General features: G+C 41.4%; 1 protein-coding gene across 1 annotated transcript in view; it reads right to left on the reverse strand.

Moving 5' to 3' along the window:
* Positions 1-21,171, reverse strand: part of LOC136882428 (xaa-Pro aminopeptidase 1) — a 277,746-nt gene extending 256,575 nt beyond the window's left edge. Inside the window, exon 1 of the mRNA XM_067155073.2 lies at positions 21,009-21,171. Within this exon, the coding sequence (XP_067011174.2) occupies positions 21,009-21,048 (40 nt within the window). The 5' untranslated portion in view covers positions 21,049-21,171. The remainder of the gene's footprint in view (positions 1-21,008) is intronic.
* Between the last annotated feature and the right edge of the window lie 1,507 nt (positions 21,172-22,678).

Raw genomic sequence — 22,678 nt, forward strand, 5'->3', positions numbered from 1 at the left:
TTACACTCTCGTCTGATATTGCATGCCCAATTTGTTAATGAGAAATTAAATAAACTTTAATAATTCACAGCTGGAAACATGGCAATAACCTGGAGTAATCATGAACAGCTGTTTTCAATTTGTAACACGGCTGTCGTAGCTGGCGCGGGAAGCGAATGTAGCGTGAACTTCTGTTCCGAGACATTTACAAGTGCATTTCACTTCATAATTTCGGAATACTCAGTTTTTCAGCCATATGTCGCTCTAAGTTAACATAAGCTGTCCTTGTTGGCTGGAAGAGAAAGAACCCAGTGGATGGACATTGCAGATCAGGGAGGGACACTGGAGGACGTCATTAACAACAGAAAGCATCTGAACAAGATAGAATGGAAGATGCTTGCCAACAGTACCCGAGAAACTGGAACTGTAAAATGATGATGATGATGAATTTCTTAATAGTGCTTTCATCTCTTGCAAATATGCTAAAACTAAGTGCAAATACATATGTTATTGCATGGGTTATCGGTCCGAAGACTGCTTTGACGCTGCTCTCCATGCCACCCTAAACTTTGCTAACCTTTTCATTTCTACGTATTAAGTATATCCTACATCTGCTAATCTGTTTGTCTTTCTCATACCTTGGTCTTTTTTTTTCTAGTTCCTTTACGTCGCACTGACACAGAGAGGTCTTATGGCGACGATGGGACAGGGAAGCGCTAGGAGTGGGAAGGAAGCGGCCGTGGCCTTTTGAGGTACAGCCTCAGCATTTGCCTGGTGTGAAAATGGGAAACCACGGAAAACCATCTTCAGGGCTGCCGGCAGTGAGGTTCGAACCTACTATCTCCCGAATACTGGATACTGGCCGCAGGGGAAAACCTGAAAAGAAGGCGTGACGGGGTGAGTGGCTGACCTTCTGAACCCAATTTGGTAGGTTCAATCCAGGCTCAGACTGGTGGTATTTGAAGGTGCTCAGATACGTCAGCCTCATGTTGGTAGATTTACTGGCGTGTAAAAGAACTCCTGCGGGACAAAATTCCGGCACCTCTGTGTCTCCGAAAACCGTCAAAAATAGTGGGACGTAAAAACATTATTATTATTATTATTATTATTATTATTATTATTATTATTATTTATTATAAGAAGAAGAAGAAGGCTAGTTCTTTACACGGTGAATAAGAATGTGTTAATTGCAGTATCACCGCCCGTATGAGCAACACCTTCGAGCGCTGAATGACATCATCCATTAATATCTTTCGCAGACAATCACAGCCATAAATAAGACTAGAATATCGGTGAAAGCAACGATTAAAGGTCACTAGGACACATTTCTTTGTTCCACCACTTTGCTTACCTTCTAATATCAAATAGGGAAAAAAATCATGTAAAATATCGACTGTGCCTTAGTTTATCGACAGCGATGCCAATAACAACAAATTGGATTTCAGGCTTTCCCCTCAAATTCCTTATGGTGAACTTTTCCCCGGCAGTAGACCTCATGGAGCCCCTCATAAGCGTTTTAAGGACCAACTGAAACACATCATAGAGATAACTGGTATAAATATGCAGACATGGGAAGAATGTGTTGTGGACCATTCACTGTGACATCCAGAAAGAGAACGCCGCAGACATCAAGAGACCAAGCGAGAAGCAAGCAGGCTCCGTCAGTTACAACCCCGCCCTCCTGCATGAATTAGTGTGATTCGTGTGGGTGTATTTTTTTTTTTGCTAGGGGCTTTACGTCGCACCGACACAGATAGGTCTTATGGCGACGATGGGATAGGAAAGGCCTAGGAGTTGGAAGGAAGCGGCCGTGGCCTTAATTAAGGTACAACCCCAGCATTTGCCTGGTGTGAAAATGGGAAACCACGGAAAACCATCTTCAGGGCTGCCGATAGTGGGATTCGAACCTACTATCTCCCGGATGCAAGCTCACAGCCGCGCGCCTCTACGCGGTGTATGTTTTATGCCAAGATTGGTCTGTTTAGTCATCCATCCATAAACTGAGTTGATCTTCTCACCTTATGCAGAAAGAAGTTATATATACTCGGATCGAGCTACAGCAGACATAAACATCAGATGGCCTGAAATTATATCCAATGATGAGCTATGGAGAACAACAAACCAAGTTCCAGGCGCAGTGGAAATCAGGAGGAGGCAATGGAAATGGACAGGTCATACTTACACAAAACCAGCACAGCAAGGTGCACGGAGGAGAGGTCGTCCTAGGAAGACCTGGAGGAGGACTGTAGAAGAGGAGGCCCTTGAAGTAGGGAAGACTTGGAAGGAGGTTAAAGTACTGGCAAGTTGACGACCACAAAGGAGACGTTCCACGGATGCTCTATTTTCCAGTGGGAACGAGAGGAATTAGGTCAAAGTAAGTCAAAGGAATCTTGTACCCAAAGTAATGGCAGAAATGCAATTTTCTCTAAAATGCTACTATATTTGAATCGTTTTTTTGATAAAGCACAGATGTCCACTACCATTAGTTTTGAGAAAAGTGAGAAAAAACTATCTACAGCTTCTAATGTTTGGAATTTGTGCCTGGTTTTTATACCAGTTATTTATCAGATCTCTTTTAATAATTCTAATTATTAAAAAATCACAAAAAGAGTGATAAGGGACTGAAAAATTATTGGACATGTGTGATTTCTGAAATGAAAGACACGTAAACTATCGAGCTAGTTGGCTACGCGGTTAGGGTCGCGCAGCTGTGAGCTTTCATTCGGGAGATAATGAGTTCGAGCCCCACTATCGGCAACCCTGAAGATGGTTTTCCGTGGTTTCCCATTTTCACATCAGACATATGCTGGGGCTGTACCTTAATTAAAGCCACGGCTGCTTCATTTCCACTCCTAGCACTTCCCTATCCCATCGTCGTCATAAGACCTGTCTTTGTCTGTGCGACGTAAACCAAATAAAAAAATAACAACATGAGGTTATTTAATGCTTACAAACATTTTCAGTTCGTGCGTAACCTCGGCCGAGGTAACACGGCAAGCGGCGTGTCGGTACTGTGCGGTTATCGCGTAGTGCAAGTGTGTGTTCCTAATACATATTTTGTGTAGTTCTTGGGAAATTGTACGTACAATCATGGCAAGTATCAGGAAGAACACTATAAAATGTGTTTTCGACGACAGGATTAATAGGCCTTCACCTTTAGAAATCCATCGTTGGATTAGTCACGAACTAAAACTTAACAGAGACCAAGTGATTGCTATACAGTTAAATAACGGAGAAAATGCTGTGTACATAAAACTAGTATCTGTGACTCTTTATGAAAACCTTCTAGCACGTCACGAAGGAGTGAAAACTTTTCTATTAGCTAATGGTGGTACCACAAAAGTAACGGTTTCGGCAGCGGACACGTTAACTAAACGCGTACGTGTGTTCAACCTCCCTCCAGAAGTAAGCAACGATCGTCTTGCACGAGTGCTCTCTACATATGGAGTAGTCAAAGACATCCAGGAAGAACGGTGGAATGAAGCCTACGAATTTTCTGATGTAAGTAATGGCATACGAATTGTAAAAATAGAACTTAAGTACCCTATCCCGTCTCAGCTTATGCTGAATGATTGTAGAATACTACTATCGTACGAAGGACAATCAAAATCATGTTTCTATTGTAAAGAAACGACACACCTTCAAATAGATTGTCCCAATAGGAAAGCGCGTTCCGCGCTGAGTAGAAAACAAACATACAGCTCCGCAGTGGCCGAGTCTGATGGGAGCAGTACACTAAGCAATACAACAGATGCAGAAGTCGGCGTTCTCTCGCCTGAATACCCAACCGTATTAGAGAGTATTACTCACACTCCGCATAAACAACAACACAACTTTCAAGAAACCTCGCTTCTAGCTGACAGCATAGCAGACACATCTTTACCTCGTAGTACGGAAGAAGCAATCAGGACACTTTGTAGCGACAACCTGGAGAAGGGGGAAAATATTCAGACACTACGGGAGACTGTAGATCAGGCGGCAGCTGACGAGAACCCAGTTGGAATGAAACAAATAGTAAATACACCACTAGAAAGACAGCTGTGGTCTGAGGATATGGAACTTCAGGACGACACTCATACACCAACAGGAGACACTCAGTTAACCAACAAGAACACACACCCAGATTTTACAAACCATCCAATTACAGACAACAAACAAACACAGCCTGCTTCCTTGCGCAGTGCAGAAAGGGAGCTTACACCGGATTTAGACAATTCTTCCCTTGCTGACCCTGTAATTGATCCTAACACACCTACAGGACCGAGTGTTAGTGAAAGTGCAGTGACGTTGCTAGCAGGTGACAAGACTACCCCGAATACGACAGGCAGTACCAAGGACTCTCACAACCTACAGATGAAAGTTGTCAAACAATACGTTGCACGTGACGAATCAAAACCGTACAACACCCAAAGGCGTAGTACCTCACGCAGTCGGCTTAAATAATAGAAACTCTAAACCAGAGTATGTGTGACAGTGTATTGACCACAACAGCTTAATCACATCCTTCTACCGGAATGAATTCTACTACAATTACCTTGATTCTTCTCTTGTTTCTGCAGATGACTCTTCTACGTTGTGTCACCACCTTGAATGTAGGCGGCGTCAAAAGTCTAACCACGCAAGCTCTCCTTCAGGATTTTCTCAGGGTTCATGACATAGATATCCTATTTCTTCAAGAAGTTAATGATCCAAACTTAGACTGGCTGTCGGGATACGAATATAAAGTAAACGTAGGTCCATCACTTCGAGGTACGGCTATAATATATCGAGCAGGACTGACTGTTTCTGACGCGGAGTTTCATCCCAATGGTAGAATTGTTTCTGTGCAATGTGAGGACACCATTTTTATTAATGTTTATGCTCCGTCCGGTTCGCAAGGGCGTCTAGACAGAGAACGCTTATTTGAAGATGACATCAGATATTTTGTGCAGGGCCCTATTAACAACATAATTTTGGCCGGTGATTTTAACTGTGTATTAAATCCGCGTGATCAAACTGGACATTTCAATAACTGTCGCAGCCTACAAAATCTTGTTGAGGGATTACAGTTACATGACGTTTGGGAACTGAAACATGGAACTGATGTCCAATTTACATTCTACAGGGCTGGGTCGGCTTCTAGAATAGATCGGGCGTATATATCACGAGAGATGAAAACTAGGCTACACAGTTCTGAGGTTATACCGGTGTCCTTCAGTGACCATCATGCTCTCCTCTTTCGTTACTCAACAACAATACGACCACCTCTACATGGGCATGGATTCTGGAAACTTAATGCGTCCCTCTTGTACGACCAAGATGTCCAAAATGATTTTCGAGCACTATGGATGAAATTGCGTAGTAAACGATCTAAATACCATTACCATGTGACCTGGTGGACGGATACTGTTAAACCAGAAATTAAACGATTTTTTCAAAAGATTTCTAAACAACGGGCAAAGGAAAAGAGGAATACCTTGAATTTTTATTATGAAGTTTTATACCAGCTTCAACGACAGCAAGCCAGTGGAGAGAATGTCCTTAATGAAATGAAAGAACTCAAACACACTATCATTAATATTCAAGAGAATCATCTGAAAGGGGCGTTCGTCCGTGCAAAAGTCCCCTCAGTATATGAAGAAGAGCGTGCTTCACTATTTCACATTTTGACTGAAAGACGTAAAGGGAAGAGGAAAGCAATTACTAAACTCCGGGATGAGCATGGTCACATACAGTCGGAGATGACAGACATTCTCAAAATTGGTGCAGACTACTTCACAACACTATTCCATGACGACCCACCCATTAATCAGCCCTCTTACAGCATCCTACAGCACGGTCTACCAACACTGAATAAATCGTATGAGTCAAGTTTGATTGCAGACATTACCTCGGAGGAAATACTCTCTGCACTTTCCCAAGCACAGCGTCATAGCTCTCCAGGCCCAGATGGAATAATTTATGAATTCTACAAAATAATGTGGGACATAATAGGGGGTGACCTGTTGCAAGTGTACCAAGAAATACTAGAGCGGCCACACATCTTAATGGAAGATTTCACGTCGGGAATTATTATTTTAATTCCCAAAACCACAAGACCTCTAGAAATGGAAGACTTCAGACCGATCACCTTGCTAAATACAGATTACAAGATCTTCACTAAAATAATAGCATCTCGAATAAAACTGCAGTTGAAACAGATCATCGGACCATGGCAATCGTGTGGGACATCAGATCAAAATATTATCTCCAATCTGTTAGTGCTCAGAAACATCATTCTGTTACACGACAAAGCCTCATCGAACCTTCCTCCCACGACACTCGTAAGTTTGGATTTCCACAAGGCCTTCGACAGAATAAAACATCCATATCTATGGTCCACAATGCAAACTTTCGCCTTTCCACCTAAATTGATTGAGTGCATTAAAGAACTGTATAGAATAGCTACCTCACGAATCCTTATAAATGGACATCTAACTGGGAAAATACCTATACGGAAATCAGTTCGTCAAGGATGTCCCCTCTCTATGCTTCTGTTCATCGTAGCGCTAGAACCATTTCTCCACCGAATAAATCAGTGTATATTTGGCCTGTCACTCGGTGCACAAAAAGTGACAGTACGGGCGTATGCTGATGATGTGTGTGTTATCCTAACAGAACCATCCGACGAAGAGCGAACTCTACATATCATCCACGAATTTGAAGAAGATTCAGGATCGAACGTAAATAAGAAAAAGTCCGGAATGCTGCTTCTTGGCCGTCATCCATCACCTTCGCCTAATAGATCACTGCCCATTGCAACTAAGTTGAAGATCTTAGGAATTGTTTTCCAACAAAATTTTAAAGACATGTTAACCGAGAATTGGACGTCGACAATTAATAAAGTTAGAAACACCTTAATGCAGCAGCATACCAGGTCTCTGAATTTCATCCAAAAAGTATGGCATATTAATGTGTTTGCTTTATCTAAAATTTGGTACTTTGCGCAAGTCCTACCTGCAACAAAACAAATAACACAGCGTATAGAACTTTGTCTAGGCCACTATCTTTGGAGAGGTTCCCTATATCGGGTGAGACGTGATCAGCTGTACTTGCCGGTTACACATGGCGGACTCAACCTAATCTGTGTAGACCTGAAATGTAAGGCTCTGCTGGGAAGAACAATACTTAAATCACTGTCAGGGTTGCACACTCGAACAGAACTGACATTTCTTACACCTCCGGAGCCTGATGTCAGAGGTGGTCGACATAGGCATATACATCCTGCTTTCCGAACCATCGTTGGTATCCTTGACAGCCTCCCGCAGGATCGGAAGGAACGAAAAGAATTTCACACGACAAAGAATTTCTACACTTACCTGCTGAAAGGATTACAGCGACCAGTACCGGTAGAACAAAAATTTCCTCAAAGAAAATGGAAAATGGTGTGGTCAAACGCTAACAATCAACAAGTACCCACCCCGTGGAGGTCATCAGTCTACTCGTTAATTAATAACATCGTTCCAACAGCAACAAAACGATTTCGTCACAACTTGTCTGAAGATAATAAGTGTGGACATTGCGGCGAGGTTGATACCACAGTGCACCGAGTTACATCTTGTCGAGAAGCGCGACTTGTCTGGACATGGACTGTCAATACAGTGCGGAAAATACATGGAGGTCTGTCTTCTTTATCGACTGAGCAGTTAATGATTGGCGAATTTCAACTGGAGGAAAAATCAGCAGTGAATGCTGTAACATGGTTGCTAGCGGCGGCAGTGCATTGGAATTTGACGGCATACGATAAGAGTGGATGGACTTTGGTGGACTTTATCAGATCAATCAAGACTGCTCGTTGGGAACTGGTAAAAAACCGCAACATAGAGAAATTTGCGAAACATCTATTTCATTTTTAAATGTATTTTCTGTTATGTTATCCGGTGAGGTACTGAGAACTGATAACAGTGAGATGACTCTGTATTTTTTTTTTAAAAGAGTGTTATTCTAATTTTGGATTCTTTCCTTAAATTATAACGTGCAGTTTAGTGTTTCTATTAGACTCAACACTCGTATACAATTCTACAGGTGTGCTTTTGGGTTTCAGGTCAGTCCCTTTCTTTAAACTGTCATTTTAAAAAATTAATTTGCAATGTGATTTGTACTTTGTAACTTTGTACTTTTGAAAAGGCGAATAATAACATTAAAAAAAAAAAAAAAAAAAAAAAAAAACATTTAAGCACACTACATATCACACTTTAATTATGTAATTAAGTTTCATCTTAGAATTTCCCTTCATACAACAACAGTAAAGTCAAAATTCAGAACATTTGCCAACATTGTCCGTCTTAACAATATCACTTATTACAAATACTCACGCACATTAAGAAAAACGCTAAGAGGATGGCTTGTCATTCCTCAGATATCAAAATGAAAATCTACAGCCTGTTTCCAGTCGTTCGACCGGGTCAGGAATAGAATCAAGGAAGCTCCATCTAGCCGAGAGGTTAGGAACTGTTCCGACCGCCAAAGTCTGTCGCACTCCTCTGGGTCAATGATTAACGACTTACAAATGAAATGAAATGATATTTAAGACTGTTGCTGGAATAAAGGATGAAAGGAAAAACCGGAGTACCAGGAGAAAAACCTGTCTCGGCTACGCTTTGTGCGGCACAAATTTCACATGGAGTGACCGGGATTTGAACCACGGAACCCATTGTTGAGAGGCCGCCACGCTACCATCTGACTCACGGAGGTTCGTTTCTTCAGATATGTCCTGGCTATTAACACCTAGGCCCGGACAAAATTTTCGAGGTTGCAGTAAAACCCTTACAATGAGGCGAACATGTATACTTTCTCTTTGAAAGATGGGAATAGATATAATGCATTCAACCTACTTTGTCCTACATTGGACATGTGTGGTTTCTCGTATAACCGATTCATTTTCTTTTGCGAGTCTATTTTAACAGGGTAAATACTTCACCCCCGGAGGTCCGGGTTCGATTCCCGGCTCTGCCACGAAATTTGAAAAGTGGTACGAGGGCTGGAACGGGGTTCACTCAGCCTCGAGAGGTCTACTGAGACGAGGTAGGTTCGATTCCCACCTCAGCCATCCTGTAAGTGGTTTTCCGTCGTTTCCCACTTCTCCTCCAGGCAAATGCCGGGTGGTACCTAACTTAAGGCCACGGCCGCTTCCTTCCCTCTTCCTTGTCTGTCCCTTCCCATCTTCCCATCCCCCCCGCAAGGCCCCTGTTAAGCATACCAGGCGAGGTACTGGTCCTCCTCTCCAGTTGTAACCCCCGACCCAAAGTATGAATCTCCAGGACACTGCCCTTGAGGCGGTAGAGGTGGGATCCCTCGCTGAGTCCGAGGGAAAAACCGACCCTGGAGGATAAACAGATTAATAATAATAATAAGAAGAAGAAGACATACTTCACCATCCGCCTCTGTGACAGAGTGGTTAGTGTGATTAGCTGCTACACACGCAGGCTTGGGTTCGATTCCCGGCTCTGCCACGAAATTTGAAAAGTGGTACGAGGGCTGGAATGAGGGTGCACTCATCCTCCGGAAGTCGAGTAGACAGCCACCGCAGCCATCCTGAAAGTGGTTTTCCGTGGTTCCCTACTTTTGCTCCAGGCAAATGCCGAGTGGTACCTAACTTAACGCCACGGCCTCTTCCTTCCCCCTTCCTTGTCTATTCCTTCCCATCTTCCCATTCCCCACGCAAGGCCCCTCTTAAGCATACCAGGCGAGGCTGCCTGGGCGAGGTACTGGTCCTCCTCTCCAGTTGTATCCCCTGACCCAAAGTCCCACGCTCCAGGACACTGCCCTTAAGGCGGTAGAGGTGGGATCCTTTGCTGAGTTTTGCTTTTTTTTTTCTTTTTTTTTTTTACACCAGTTGGTGTTTTTCAATGTGACCTTCAATGTAAAAGTGCGAAAATTGCTAAATTTGTAACATTAAGCCCTTTGCGTAAAATAAACACGTTTTACATAGGAGTTTTTAAAAAGATGTTTTGTGCAAAACAGCGTTATATGCAGGTGCAAAGTTGAAGGAGAATTATTCCTTTATCCTCAGTGAAGAAGACGATATCTTCAAGTGTTACAGTTTTGTGCAGGCATTGTTTAGAATCTTTAGCAAACTTGTGTCTATGTCTAACCATTGTCCCATTTCTCTACAGGGTCCGGTACGACGTGAAGTGACTCTTCGTATCGAGTTTTTACGGCCGGTTGTCCTTCCTGGTGTCAACCTCATCAGAGACGTTAATGAGATGAAATGAATGACCTGATATTTGGTATTAAGAAGCTAGCGGCTGAGACCCGTTTGGGGCAAATAGTCTACTCCTAACGAATAGCACCAAGGGTTACGCCCACGGCTTATCGTCCTCATCCGACGGACGAATCACTGTCAACATTATGCCCGCAGTCCATACGAACATTGCCGAGAGGATTGGAATTTAATCCAGGCTTTCGGCACCCTATCTAATGATTAAACATTGTATACCACCACCTCTCCTACCCAGCCAGTGAACATTCTGTTGGTGAAAAGTTCTCCCCCCAACGGAGCCCGAACCGCCTAACCACGGTGTCAGTTCATAAAGATTTGACAACTTATGATCATGGCCACCAAACGGGCCAGAACAATCGAATTTGCAGAAATGGTATGGTATCCTTGTCATTGACAGTGTTTTTTCAGCACATAAATTAAAACAAATCCTTAAATTTCATTTGCACAGTAAAAAATAATTTTCGCACGTGTCACTATAATTAATAACTAATGACTCCGGTATTCGTGGTCCATATTTTTACTTCCATCCACTCCTACAACCCAGGACTCATTCAGGTAGTTTTGAGGAAAGTGTGGGTGGTAAGAACGGCAGATGTAGACCAAGGCATGATTCATGTTGATTCACAAGCCGTGTTGAAAGCTGTCTCATCCAGTGAATTCATCAACCCTATAATCATTAAGATTAGAAATGATATCCACGATGTAGTTGCCAACAACAAGATCGCACTTCACTGGATCAGCGGATCAAGGGAAGGAACAAGTCGATTTTGTAGCTGATTTGGATTTTAGAAACAAAAGATCATTACTAGACTCTAGAGGGTAGAATGCAAAGTAATCTAGTTATTAGAAACTGTCGTATAGGCCGCTTCCCTCATGGAGCGAGTGAGACATAAATCCTAGGCATTCTGGTGTGCCAACCCCCAATGTTTACGCAAATTTCATAACATAACCGTTGTGCAGGCCAGAGTATACTCGTTACTCACTTTAGTAAGTTTATATTCTAACTCATAACTGGCTAAAAATCCGGGCTTTAATCATTATATGCCATAAGCTTCCAGAATCGGTAAAACCAAGTCATCCATAATTGTGTTCATGTGAAGAAGGAATCCAAAAAAAAAAGCAGTTCATCTTCTCAGTGATGATAACATCTAGCCGTAAAGAGAGCAACGTACCTCCGCAACCAAGTGTTCAGCTTTGCAAAGTTATTTCCGACTGTAGTATACCAGACTTTAAGTTAACGAGAAACAGCAAACAAAATCAGCAACTGTAATTAACTACATTTTTCATGCGCTCGCTACGAGTACCTATCTGAGTCTGCAGAAGATGTGGAGAAATTGCTGAATGCTGTGGACAAAATATTGGGCAAGGAATACAATATGAATATAATTTATTTTAAATAATGAAATGCAGCTGAATGAAGTCTTAAATGAAGTAAATGAATATTGTTACTTCGGTAGTAAAATAACTAACGATGGCAAAAGTCAGGTGGAAGGCTTTTCTTAAGAAAAGAAATTTGCTTACTACGAACATTAATATAGGAATTAGAAAGATACTTTTGAAGAATTCGTCTTGAGCGTGGCATTGTACGAAAGTGAAATATGGGCGTTAACTCGCTCAGAAGAAAGAGAATAGAAACTTTGGAATGTCTTGTTAGGGAAGAATGTCAAAGGTGAGATTAGTAGATTGAATAACGAATGAAGAGATGCTGAATGGAATTGTTGAGAGGAGGAAAGTTTACGTGATAGCAATGCATGACAATGTAATGGTCAGATTAGGGTAGACATAGGTTGTAGAAATGAAAATGACAACACAGGATAGGTGACATGGAAGACAACATCAAAACAGTCTATGGACAAATGTTACAAAGGACGATGCTATATGTTTAAGGTTACTTCAGTCGCTACAGATTTACAGAATCCAGTTTATTGGAATTATTTTACGCGGGAGAAGAATTCTTTTAAGTGCCTGGAAATCAACTGGCACAAATCTCCAAACAGCTGCATGAAGAATCGATCTCCCAAGCTTGATCATAGACTGTCGAAATCTAAATACTGCATGGCAGATGATTTTATGTTTCGCCCTCTAAAACAGTAATCATGATCAGGTAAGAATTACGCTTCGCATCCCTTCTTCTTCTTCTTCTTCTTCTTCTCAGTTTACAGGGGTCGGCACTAGATGGTGATTTAGCCCAGTTCATAATAATAATAATAATAATAATAATAATAATAATAATAATAATAATAATAATAATGAAATTGAAAATCAAGGTCCACCTCCGTGGTGTAGTAGTTAGTGTGATTAGCTGCCACCCCAGGAGGTCCTGGTTCGATTCCAGGCTCTGACACGAAATTTGAAAAGTGGTACGAGGGCTGCAACGGGGTCCACTCAGCCTCGGAAGGTCAACTGAGTAGACGGAGGTTCGATTCCCACCTCAGCCATCCTCGAAGTGGTTTTCCGTGGTTTCGCACTTCTCCTCCAGGCAAATGAGGGGATGTAAGGTCACGGCCGCTTCCTTCCCTCTTCCTTATCTATCCCTTCCAATCTTCCCATTCCCCTCACAAGGCACCTGTTCAGTACCCATAGAAGGTGAAGACACTTGGGAGAGGTAATGGTCCTCCTTCCCAGTTGTACTCGCCTAACCTAAAGTCTGAAGCTCTATGACACTGCCCTTGAGGCGGTAGAAGTAGGATACCTCCCACACTCCGAGTGAAAACCAACCCTGGAGGGTAAATGGATTAAGGAAGAAAGACAGAAAAGCAAGAAAGGAAAATTCTCTGGAAAATTTCTGGCCCCACGAGAGAAAATAGAATGTGGATTAAGAGCAGACCTCTACTCATTCACTAACAAGTTCACTGATGTCGTACGCAAGAGACGCCTGAAATTCTATGGCCATACCAATAGAATGGACAGCGACAGATTCACCCAAAGATTGTTTAAGTAATCACCTTAAAGAAGGTCAATATAAACAGGTTATGTATTGTATTGTATTGTATTGTATTGTATCTATTCATGAACATAACAGGCGTTCAGCCCCAAATACAATAAACAGGTTATGAGAAACTTCGGCGGATCTCCAAGAGAGAAGATCACAATAGATCGTGGAGTAGCCAAGTACAAATTCGTGGAGAAAGCTAAAGAGGAAAACTGTTAAAAGTGGTCCACAGAACGCAAGATGCCACACAGTGCATTCATGAATATTTTTGGGAGGATACGAGGCGAAAACCATCTGGCGAACGAACAAGTTCAAACGTGTTCTTTGCATGGGCATAACGAAGAAATAATAATAATAATAATAATAATAATAATAATAATAATAATAATAATAATAATAATAATAATAATAATAATTGTACCGGGTGGTACACCTCTGAAGATGTCACTGTGTGAATTTCAACGTGTTTTTGTTTATTATTTATCAAGAAGTCTGGACATTCTCTCATAGATGTCTCTGCCTAAAAACTGTGATCATGCACCCTGGTGCGAAGTGGAGGAACTTTCTTGAAGAAATTTTGTACTCATAAGTTTTTGTCCTTACTAAATTTCGTTCTTTCATTTGTGGGTTGGCAATATTAATCTTTTCTTTCCGCCAGTTTTGAAGTTAGCCAATCAGTAATTTCTGTAATTAATTTTCAGCCAATCCCGTATGTCTTCTTCGATGTTGTGTGTAACTGTGTAATGTAGCCAATAAAAACTTGTGAGTGTGTCTTAATTATTCATGAAAGGTCTCGAACCTACCCCGAGGGTATAAAAACTGCTGATTTTCTTGTTTCTCGGCCACTTCATCAACATCTAACCTAGTTTGGAAATAGCCCCTGTTTCACCGGCCTAGTGCCATTTAGGTTTTAAAATTTGTATTTAGGAGTGCAAATACACGCCTCCATTCATTTTTGCATTTTGGGCCATTTACTCAATCTGTTCTTTTTCTACTAAGGCCCAGTAGGTTGGGTTCGAGATACTCCCGTTTCATTTTGTGTAAGTTGTGCCTTGAGGGCAATTAATGGTAAGGTTTGTTATGGCCTTTAATAGGCTTGAAAAACTGAGAGCGGGTCAGCTCTTTTAAGTATTGGAAATGTGCCTCTAGGAGACTTGACATTGCAAAGTTGGGAGCAAGTGCTCCAGGTATTAGGAGTTTTCTGCCCTTTGATAAATATGTGTTTGTGAGCTCAGAAAATGTAAAGGGAGGGCTTGAAGCCCAAGTGCTGTTTATACCACCAATCTTATCTTTCCTAGAGTCAATTTTTGCTACTTGTACCTGTTGCATTGTTTCTTGTTGTTCAAAAAAACAAAAAAACAAAAAAAGGAAAAGCAAAAGAAAAAATATAACCTTGTTACAAATTTAAATTAACTTTGATTTTGGTAGTTAGACCCATTCACCCCGGCACTTTCTTTCACCTCTGCTGATCCACGAAACCGCGGTAACAATAATATTAAAGTGCAGAAAAGATGGGACTACAAACATATTTCGGGAAAACAAAATTCCTTATGTTCAGAGACTCACCAAGAGCCTGAGAACAAAATATGCTACAATTCACAGGGTCGCTTACTTTAAACACCTCTGAGAATTTATCTAACCGACAGGCCTTAAAAAGATCTCACAACAAACTCGTCTTCAAAAAATTTAAAAAAAGCATTTGGGTTACAAAACATCCACAACAAAATATCCATGCCAAGACATACAAAAATTGGGCATTACAACAGAGTCATAAAGCAGCAGTCCTTTACGCAAGTGAAAACAAGAACTTGAAGATATCAAAAACGGGAGAGAGCAAGATACATTGACATTAGGAAAAGACGAATGAAATTCTTCGGTCACATCACTAGATTACCAGAAAATCGACTGAAAAAAAAAGAATAATAGATTATGTAACCTCGCTTAAGTTCATGGGTATAGGTTATGCTAAGATAGCAGCACAATCTAGCGGAAGAAATTTAGTACGATATTAAGAACTGAATACCGTGGGGCTTGACGAACTTCGAAAGGATCTCAAACAACGCAAACATAAGTTCAACAGACATTCTAGAAAGAGACGTCTTTATCTCACTTAGTTTACAAAAAGGAGTACATTTATTGTTCAACCTATTCAATACAATCAGTACCACGTTATGTGGTTAATTAGACATAGAAAATCTGAATATTATGGGGACATGTTTCGCTCTTCTTATTGGGCATCATCAGCCATATTAATTTAATCTTAAAACAAACATTGTTAAAAGGACAATGATATTTATAATTTGTAAAAATTGAACTTTGATTTGTTATTATATTAACTTTATAAAATAGTGATTATAAAATATGATATTGGGACATACAGCACCTGCTAAAATTATTGTAAACTAATTTAAAATCTTGTCTAAAAGAGAATTTGTATCGATATAAAGTTTTAAAAACGGAACATGTATGGTACTGAAGTGGATCCTCTTCGATATAAAAGTCAGCATATATTCGCTGCGACAGTTGCTAATGTAAACTTGAGGGTGAATTTGTTAATATTTTTCGTCCCAACATTAAAAGATTGGTTAAGAGAAAAGGCGAATGTTATGAGTTATCCTCAGTAAGTTGATTGGTCTAAAACATTATCTGATATAACCATTGCAAGCAGACGTTAGTGTGCTGGTTGAAGCTGCTGTGAGAAGAGTTTATTTGAACGTTATGTTTGATTTTCACGTGAAAATGTAGTCTTTCTAGAAGATGTAGAACATCGATGAATAGAGTGTGGTTATATCAAATGTCATATGTATATCTATCTTACTGTATTAGCAGCGTTGGTGTCTCTGGAATTCCTACTAGACCAGATTTTAAATTAGTTTACAATCATTTTAGCAGGTGTTGTATGTCCCTGTACTGGTTGGTACACATATACGCCGCACATTTGAATTTTCCGCCTTAAAGTACTCCTCTACTGCTGAAACTCTGAACTTTAAAACTGAATTAATTCAACCGTTTATCAGAAGATGTCACTGGGTTAATTTCGAATTGTTTTTGTTTACTAATTATCAAGAAGTGTGGACATTCTCTCACAGATGTCTCTACCAAAAACTATGATCATGCACCCTGGTGCGAAGTAAAGGAACTTTTCTTGAAGATATTTTGTATTCATAAGTTTGTTCTTTACTAAATGTTGTTCTTTCATTGGTGGGTTGACAATATTAATCTAGCTTTCCGCCAGTTTTGAAATTAGCCAATCGTAAATTTCTGTCATTAATTTTCAGCCAATGGCGTCTTTCTTCCCCAATGTTGATGTGTAACTGTAAGCTACCCAATAAACGACTGTGGGTGTGTCTTAATCATTCATGAAAGGTCTCGAATCTTCCCCGAGAGTATAAAAACTGCTGATTTTCCTGGCTCTCGGCCACTCGTACAACATCTATCTTAGTGTATGGAAGTATAGCAGGAGGCGGGAAGCGCCTCTTTCATCCGCCAGCAGCTCTTCTACAAGGTAATGGCCGTTTAACATCTTTATTTCTTGCTAGTTCAGCAGTTTAGCCCTCGGGGAAGGTCCGAAACTTTTTCAATGTAACCTACCTTTCGAAAAAATGTAACTTAGTGCCGGCTTATGTAAAAGTTTCTTATTACTTTAACTGTAAATTGGGGATAGAGAATGCTTTACCCTCTCGAGCTCCCCTTCATTTTGAGTTGAGGTGACTATGTTTTCATAACCGATTTTATACTCTAAATGTATTAGTTTTCTCATACGAGTCACCTCTCTAGTTTGGGAATAGCCCCTGTGTCATCGGCCTAGTGCCCCTTAGGTTTTATAAAGTTTCATGTAGGAGTGCAAGCAACGCCTCCATTCATCTTGGTATTTTTGGGCAATTTAATTAACCCATTAATTTTCTTTTAAGGCCCTGTAGGCTGGGCACGAGATACCCCTGTTTAATTCTTGTAAGTTGTGCCTCGATGGCAAGTTTGTGTAATAGTCTGGTATTGCCTTTAATAGGCTTGAAAAATTGAGAGCGGCTCAGCTCCTTCTTGTGTTTGCTATTTTTTTAATTTTTTTTTTTTTTTTTTTTTTGCTAGGGGCTTTACGTCGCACCGACACAGATAGGTCTTATGGCGACGATGGGGTTGGAAAGGCCTAGGAGTTGGAAGGAAGCGGCCGTGGCCTTAATTAAGGTACAGCCCCAGCATTTGCCTGGTGTGAAAATGGGAAAGCACGGAAAACCATCTTCAGGGCTGCCGATAGTGGGATTCGAACCTACTATCTCCCGGATGCAAGCTCACAGCCGCGCGCCTCTACGCGCACGGCCAACTCGCCCGGTTCTTGTGTTTGAAAAGTGCCTCTAGGAGGCTTGAGGTTAAAAGTTAGGAGCAAGTGCTCCTTGAATGAGGGGTTTTCTGCCCTTTGGTAATTTGTGGTTGTGAGTTGAGAGCTCAGGAATTATAAACTTGGGGCTCGAAGCCCAGAATTTGTAAAGACCCCTTAACTTGTGCTTTCGTTTGTAAAGTTATAATTGTACCTTATTTTTCATTGTTATTTCACCTAGTGAAAATTTGTTAAATCTTGTTGTCTATTGAAAATATAACCTTTATTTAAATTTTATTTCATCTTTCGGACTTGTAGTTAGACCCATTCCAGCCCACACCTTCTTTCACCTCTGCTGATCCACGGGTAACCCCGTAACAGTCCCAATATCATATTTTATAACCACTATTTTATAAAGTTCATATCATAATAAATCAAAGTTCAATTTTTACAAATTATAAATATCATTGTCCTTTTAACAATGTTTGTTTTAAGATTAAATTAATATGGCTGATGATGCCCAATAAGAAGGGCGAAACATGTCCCCATAATATTCAGATTTTCTATGTCTAATTAACCACATAACGTGGTACTGATTGTATTGAATAGGTTGAACAACAAATGTACTCCTTTTGTAAACTAAGTGAGATCGCTGTTTTCAATACGGACCAAAAATGAGAGTGATGGATGATTTCTAGTGAGAAGTCTTTAGACACAATGTAAACAATTGGGAAGCCACAACAAAAACAGTACAGACCAAAGTGGTCAGAAGAGCGTAAACAAACGTTCTCGGAGAGAATGAAAACCTCTTGAACAAAGGCCAATAAAAATGTTTATAAAAACACTCGCTCGGTAATAAAGTTCTTCAAATAGGAATAATAATGTATATTTTTTGTCTGTCTTCTCCTGCTTGCCCAGTACACTTTTTTTATAAATTACGTTCTGTGTTCATTTGCATCACAGTTTCATTCCATCCTCCCCTTGCTTTCTAGACCATGTTCACAAATCGTCCGGACTGTAGAATTAACCAGACCAATTTAACCACACACGCCAGCTTTCTTCCTTCCATTTTCAATTCCCGTATCAGTTCAAACTTGTTTTCTTCTTTTGCCGTGCCGTTCGGGACGCGCAGCTGTGAGCTTGCATTTGGGAGATAGTGGGATCGAACCGCAATGTCGGTAGCCTTGAAGATGGTTTTCCGTGGCTTCCCATTTCACACGCGGCAAATGCTGGAGCTGTACCTTAATTAAGGCCACGGCCGCTTCCTTCCTACTGTAGCCTCTCCCTATCCCTTCGTCGCAATAAGCTCTACAGCGACAAAAAGCAAATTAAAACACACACACCTCTTTTCTTCCAAAGACAGAAAATTTCTTTTAATGCCCATCCTGAACCTTTAAGAAGCCGTTAAGATGATTACTGTGATGTTAGAATGTGCGAATGCAAGTTTGACAAAATGTGTTGCGAAGCTTCTTTGCAGCAAGTTTGCAAACAAGAAATAAAATCCTTGGCAATGGACAGCAGACAACGGGGTGAAAATACCTGACAGATGGTTGTCCTGTTGTTCTTCCTCTTAAAATAATAATCACCACCATCATTTGTGCTTTCTTTCTTTCAACTGGCTTTACGTCGCACCGACACAGATAGGTCTTATGGCGACGATGGGATAGGAAAGGGCTAGGAGTGGAAAGGAAGCGGCCGTGGCCCTAATTAAGGTACAACCTCAGCATTTGGATGGCGTGAACATGAAAAAGCACCGAAAACCATCTTCAGGGCTGCCGACAATGGGGTTCGAACCCACTACCTCCAGAATGAAAGCTCACAGCCGCGCGCCCCTAACCGCACGGCCAACTCGATCGGTACGATATTGTTAATCGAGGATGGTTGTCCAGTTCTACTTCCCCTTATAATATTAATAATGAAAATAATAGCAATTGTGTAGTGGTTAGCGTGATTAGCTGTCACTCCCTGAGGCCCCAGTTCGATTCCCGGCTCTGCCACGAAATTTGAAAAGTGGTACGAGGGCTGGAACGGAGTCCACTCAGCCTCGGGAGGTCAACTGAGTACAGGGGGGTGGGTATCGATCCCCCCTCAGCTATCCTCCGGACACTGCCCTTTAAACGAATATTTGCCCAATGTGTCCTCTTGAATTCCAACTTTTTCTTCATGTTGTGATTTTTCCTACCTTTAAAGACACCACTCAAACTTATTCGTCTACTAATGTCATTCCACGCCATCTCTCCACAGACAGTTCGGAACATACCACTTAGTCGAGCAGCTCGTCTCCTTTCTCCCAAGTCTTCCCAGCCCAAACTTTGCATCAGTTTTGTAACGCTACTCTTTTGTTGGAAATCACCCAGACTAAATCGAGATGCTTTCTTTGGATTTTTTTTTTTTCAGGTTCTTGAATCAAGCAATCCTGGTGAGGGTCTCGTACACTGGAACCATACTCTAGTTGGGGTCTTACCAGAGACTTGTATGCCCTCTCTTTTACATCCTTACTACAACCCCTAAATACCCTCATAACCATGTGCAGAGATCTGTACTCTTTATTTACAGTCCCATTTATGTGATTACCCCAATGAAGATCTTTCCTTATATTAGCACCTAGGTACTAACAATGATCCCCAAAAGGAACTTTGACTCCATCAACGCAGAAATTAAAACTGAGAGGATTTTTTTTTTATTTGTGCAACTCACAACCTGCCTTCTAAACCCGTTTATCATCATACCATTGTCTACCGTCCATCTCACAAAATTATCGAGGTCATTTTGCAGTTGCTCGCAATCTTGTAACTTATTTATTACTCTATACAGAATGACATCATCCGCAAAAACCCCTATCTCTGATCCTACATCTTTACTCATATTATTTATATATATAAGAAAATATAAAGGTCCAATAATACTGCCTTGAGGAATTCCCCTCGTAATTATCACAGGGTCAGATAATGTTTCGCCTATTCTAATTCTCTGAGATCTATTTTCTAGGAATATAGCCACCCATTCAGTCACTCTTTTGTCTAGTCCAACTGCATTCATTTTGGCGAGTAGTCTCCCATGATCCACCAAATCTTATTAGATAGGTCAATCGCGACACAATCCATTTGACCTCCTGAATCCAGGATATCTGCTATATCTTGTTGGAATCCTACAAGTTGAGCTTCAGTAGAATAACCTTTCCTACACCCAAACTGCCCTCTATCGAACCAGTTATTAATTTCGCTAATATAATGTCTAATATAATCAGTAAGAATGCTTTCTAGGCAAAATCGACTACAAACGCAGGTCCCAATAAATTAGGGAAAAGGGCAGGCATAAAAGGATACAATACTTCTAGGTTTCTGCCTAACAGACACCACTTTAATCTTGAAAATGTTAAGTGTTCATAGCATTCAAAATATTCTTTAAGTCAATGTAAACTCTCCCTCCCTCTGAAACTAAGTATAATGGGGCTGGCATTATTTGGTCACTTCTAACATGAGATAACGAAAGTAAAATTCCGTCTTTTAATGAAACACGGGTTAATAAAATAGAATACAACTTACCTATGAAGCAGGTTGTAAATTCTGCTGTGATGGGCCGCATTCTTCTGCACAGCTGATGTTACGCGGCCAGAAGGAGGAAAAAAATAAGGTAGCAAAACAACAGAGCACCTAGTAAACAAAACACGCTCGCGCACCGCAATGAGACACCCACAACCAAAACCTGTCTTGCCGGTAGGCGAGAGTGGGCCCGACTGAACCCGCCAGCAGTTCGCTTCACAGGGGGCCGAACGTACAACCTACAGCGCGTGCGCCACCTCACTTCTCACATTAATAACAATGTCAATGCCGCAATATTTGACAAAATTTGTCACGTTTATTCATCAAGGCATTGTTTCTAGTGCATTTGCTTTGTAATTCTCAGGTGTATATAAACTAGTATAGTTAAGGACGTAGGCGATGTTTTCACCCCATTTAACCGTGAACGTTCGAGAGGAATATGTATGTGTGTTTTATTTTTCCATGTGCTTCAAGTTAATAGCTCTAATCATAAACTTGAGGCACAAGGATTGACCTTTCATCTTTTACTATTATAAACTCATCAATATGATCAAACATGCTATTCCATATTATCAAAATACAACTTACAAAGCACCTACTTTTACTTTCTTCTTTCATAATCGGTTTATCGTCCAGAGCTGGTTTTTCCCTCGGCCTCGGCGAGGGATCCCGGCTCTACCGCCTCAAGTGGTGGGGATGGTGGTGGTGTTGATTGTTTTAAGAGGAAGTACAACTAGTCAACCATCCTCTATATAATACTAATCAGAGAGAGAAAACGGAAGGGATCCGACAATTCGAAAAATGAGGGTATCGGCAAAAAAAAGCAAGGGCCACGAAGGGCGTGAACTACCTAGGCCTCGATATCTAATACCATGGGGGTCGGAGAAGAACAATGGTTGACCAAAGGAGTTCAGACAGGGTAGATGAAAGTGAGTAGCCTGGCACAAGTTAAGTGGCAGCAATGCGAGGACTCAGCCAAGGACCGCGTGGTCGTCAACCTACGCTCCCAAGGTCAGAGCTACTGGGGCCGCTTTTAGTCGTCTCTTACGACAGGTAGGGGATGCCTCAAGGGCAGTGTCCTTGAGCGTGAGACTTTCGGTCTTGGGGATACAACTGGAATGGAGGACCAGTACCTCGCCCAAGCAGCTTCACCTGCTATGCTGAACAGTGGCCTTGTGGGGGATGGGGAGATTGGAAGGGACAGACAAGGGAGAGGGAAGGTAGCGGCCGTGGCCTTAAGTTAGGTACCATCCCGGCTTTAGCCTGGGGGAGAAGTGGGGAAACCACGAAAAGCCACTTCAAGGATGGCTGAGGTAGGAATCAAATCCCTCCCCTCCCCCTCTACTCACTTGACCCCCCGAAGCTGAATGGACCCATTTCTAGCCCTGGTACCACTTTTTAAATATCGTGGCAGAGACGAGATTCGAACTCGGGCCTCCGAGTGTGGAGCTAATCACATTAACCATTATACCGCAGAGGCGGACACAAAGTAGGCTTACTTACGAAGGGACAGGAAAGGCCTAGCAGTGGGAAGGAATCGGCCGTAGCCTTAATTAAGGTACAGCCCCAGCACTTGCCTGGTGTGAAAATGGGAAACCACGGAAAACAATCTTCTCGGCTGCCAACAGTGGGGCTCGAACTCACTATATCCGGGATGTAAGCTCACACCCCCG

Source organism: Anabrus simplex, chromosome 10 (genome assembly GCF_040414725.1).
Source record: "Anabrus simplex isolate iqAnaSimp1 chromosome 10, ASM4041472v1, whole genome shotgun sequence".
Lineage (NCBI taxonomy): Eukaryota > Metazoa > Arthropoda > Insecta > Orthoptera > Tettigoniidae > Anabrus > Anabrus simplex.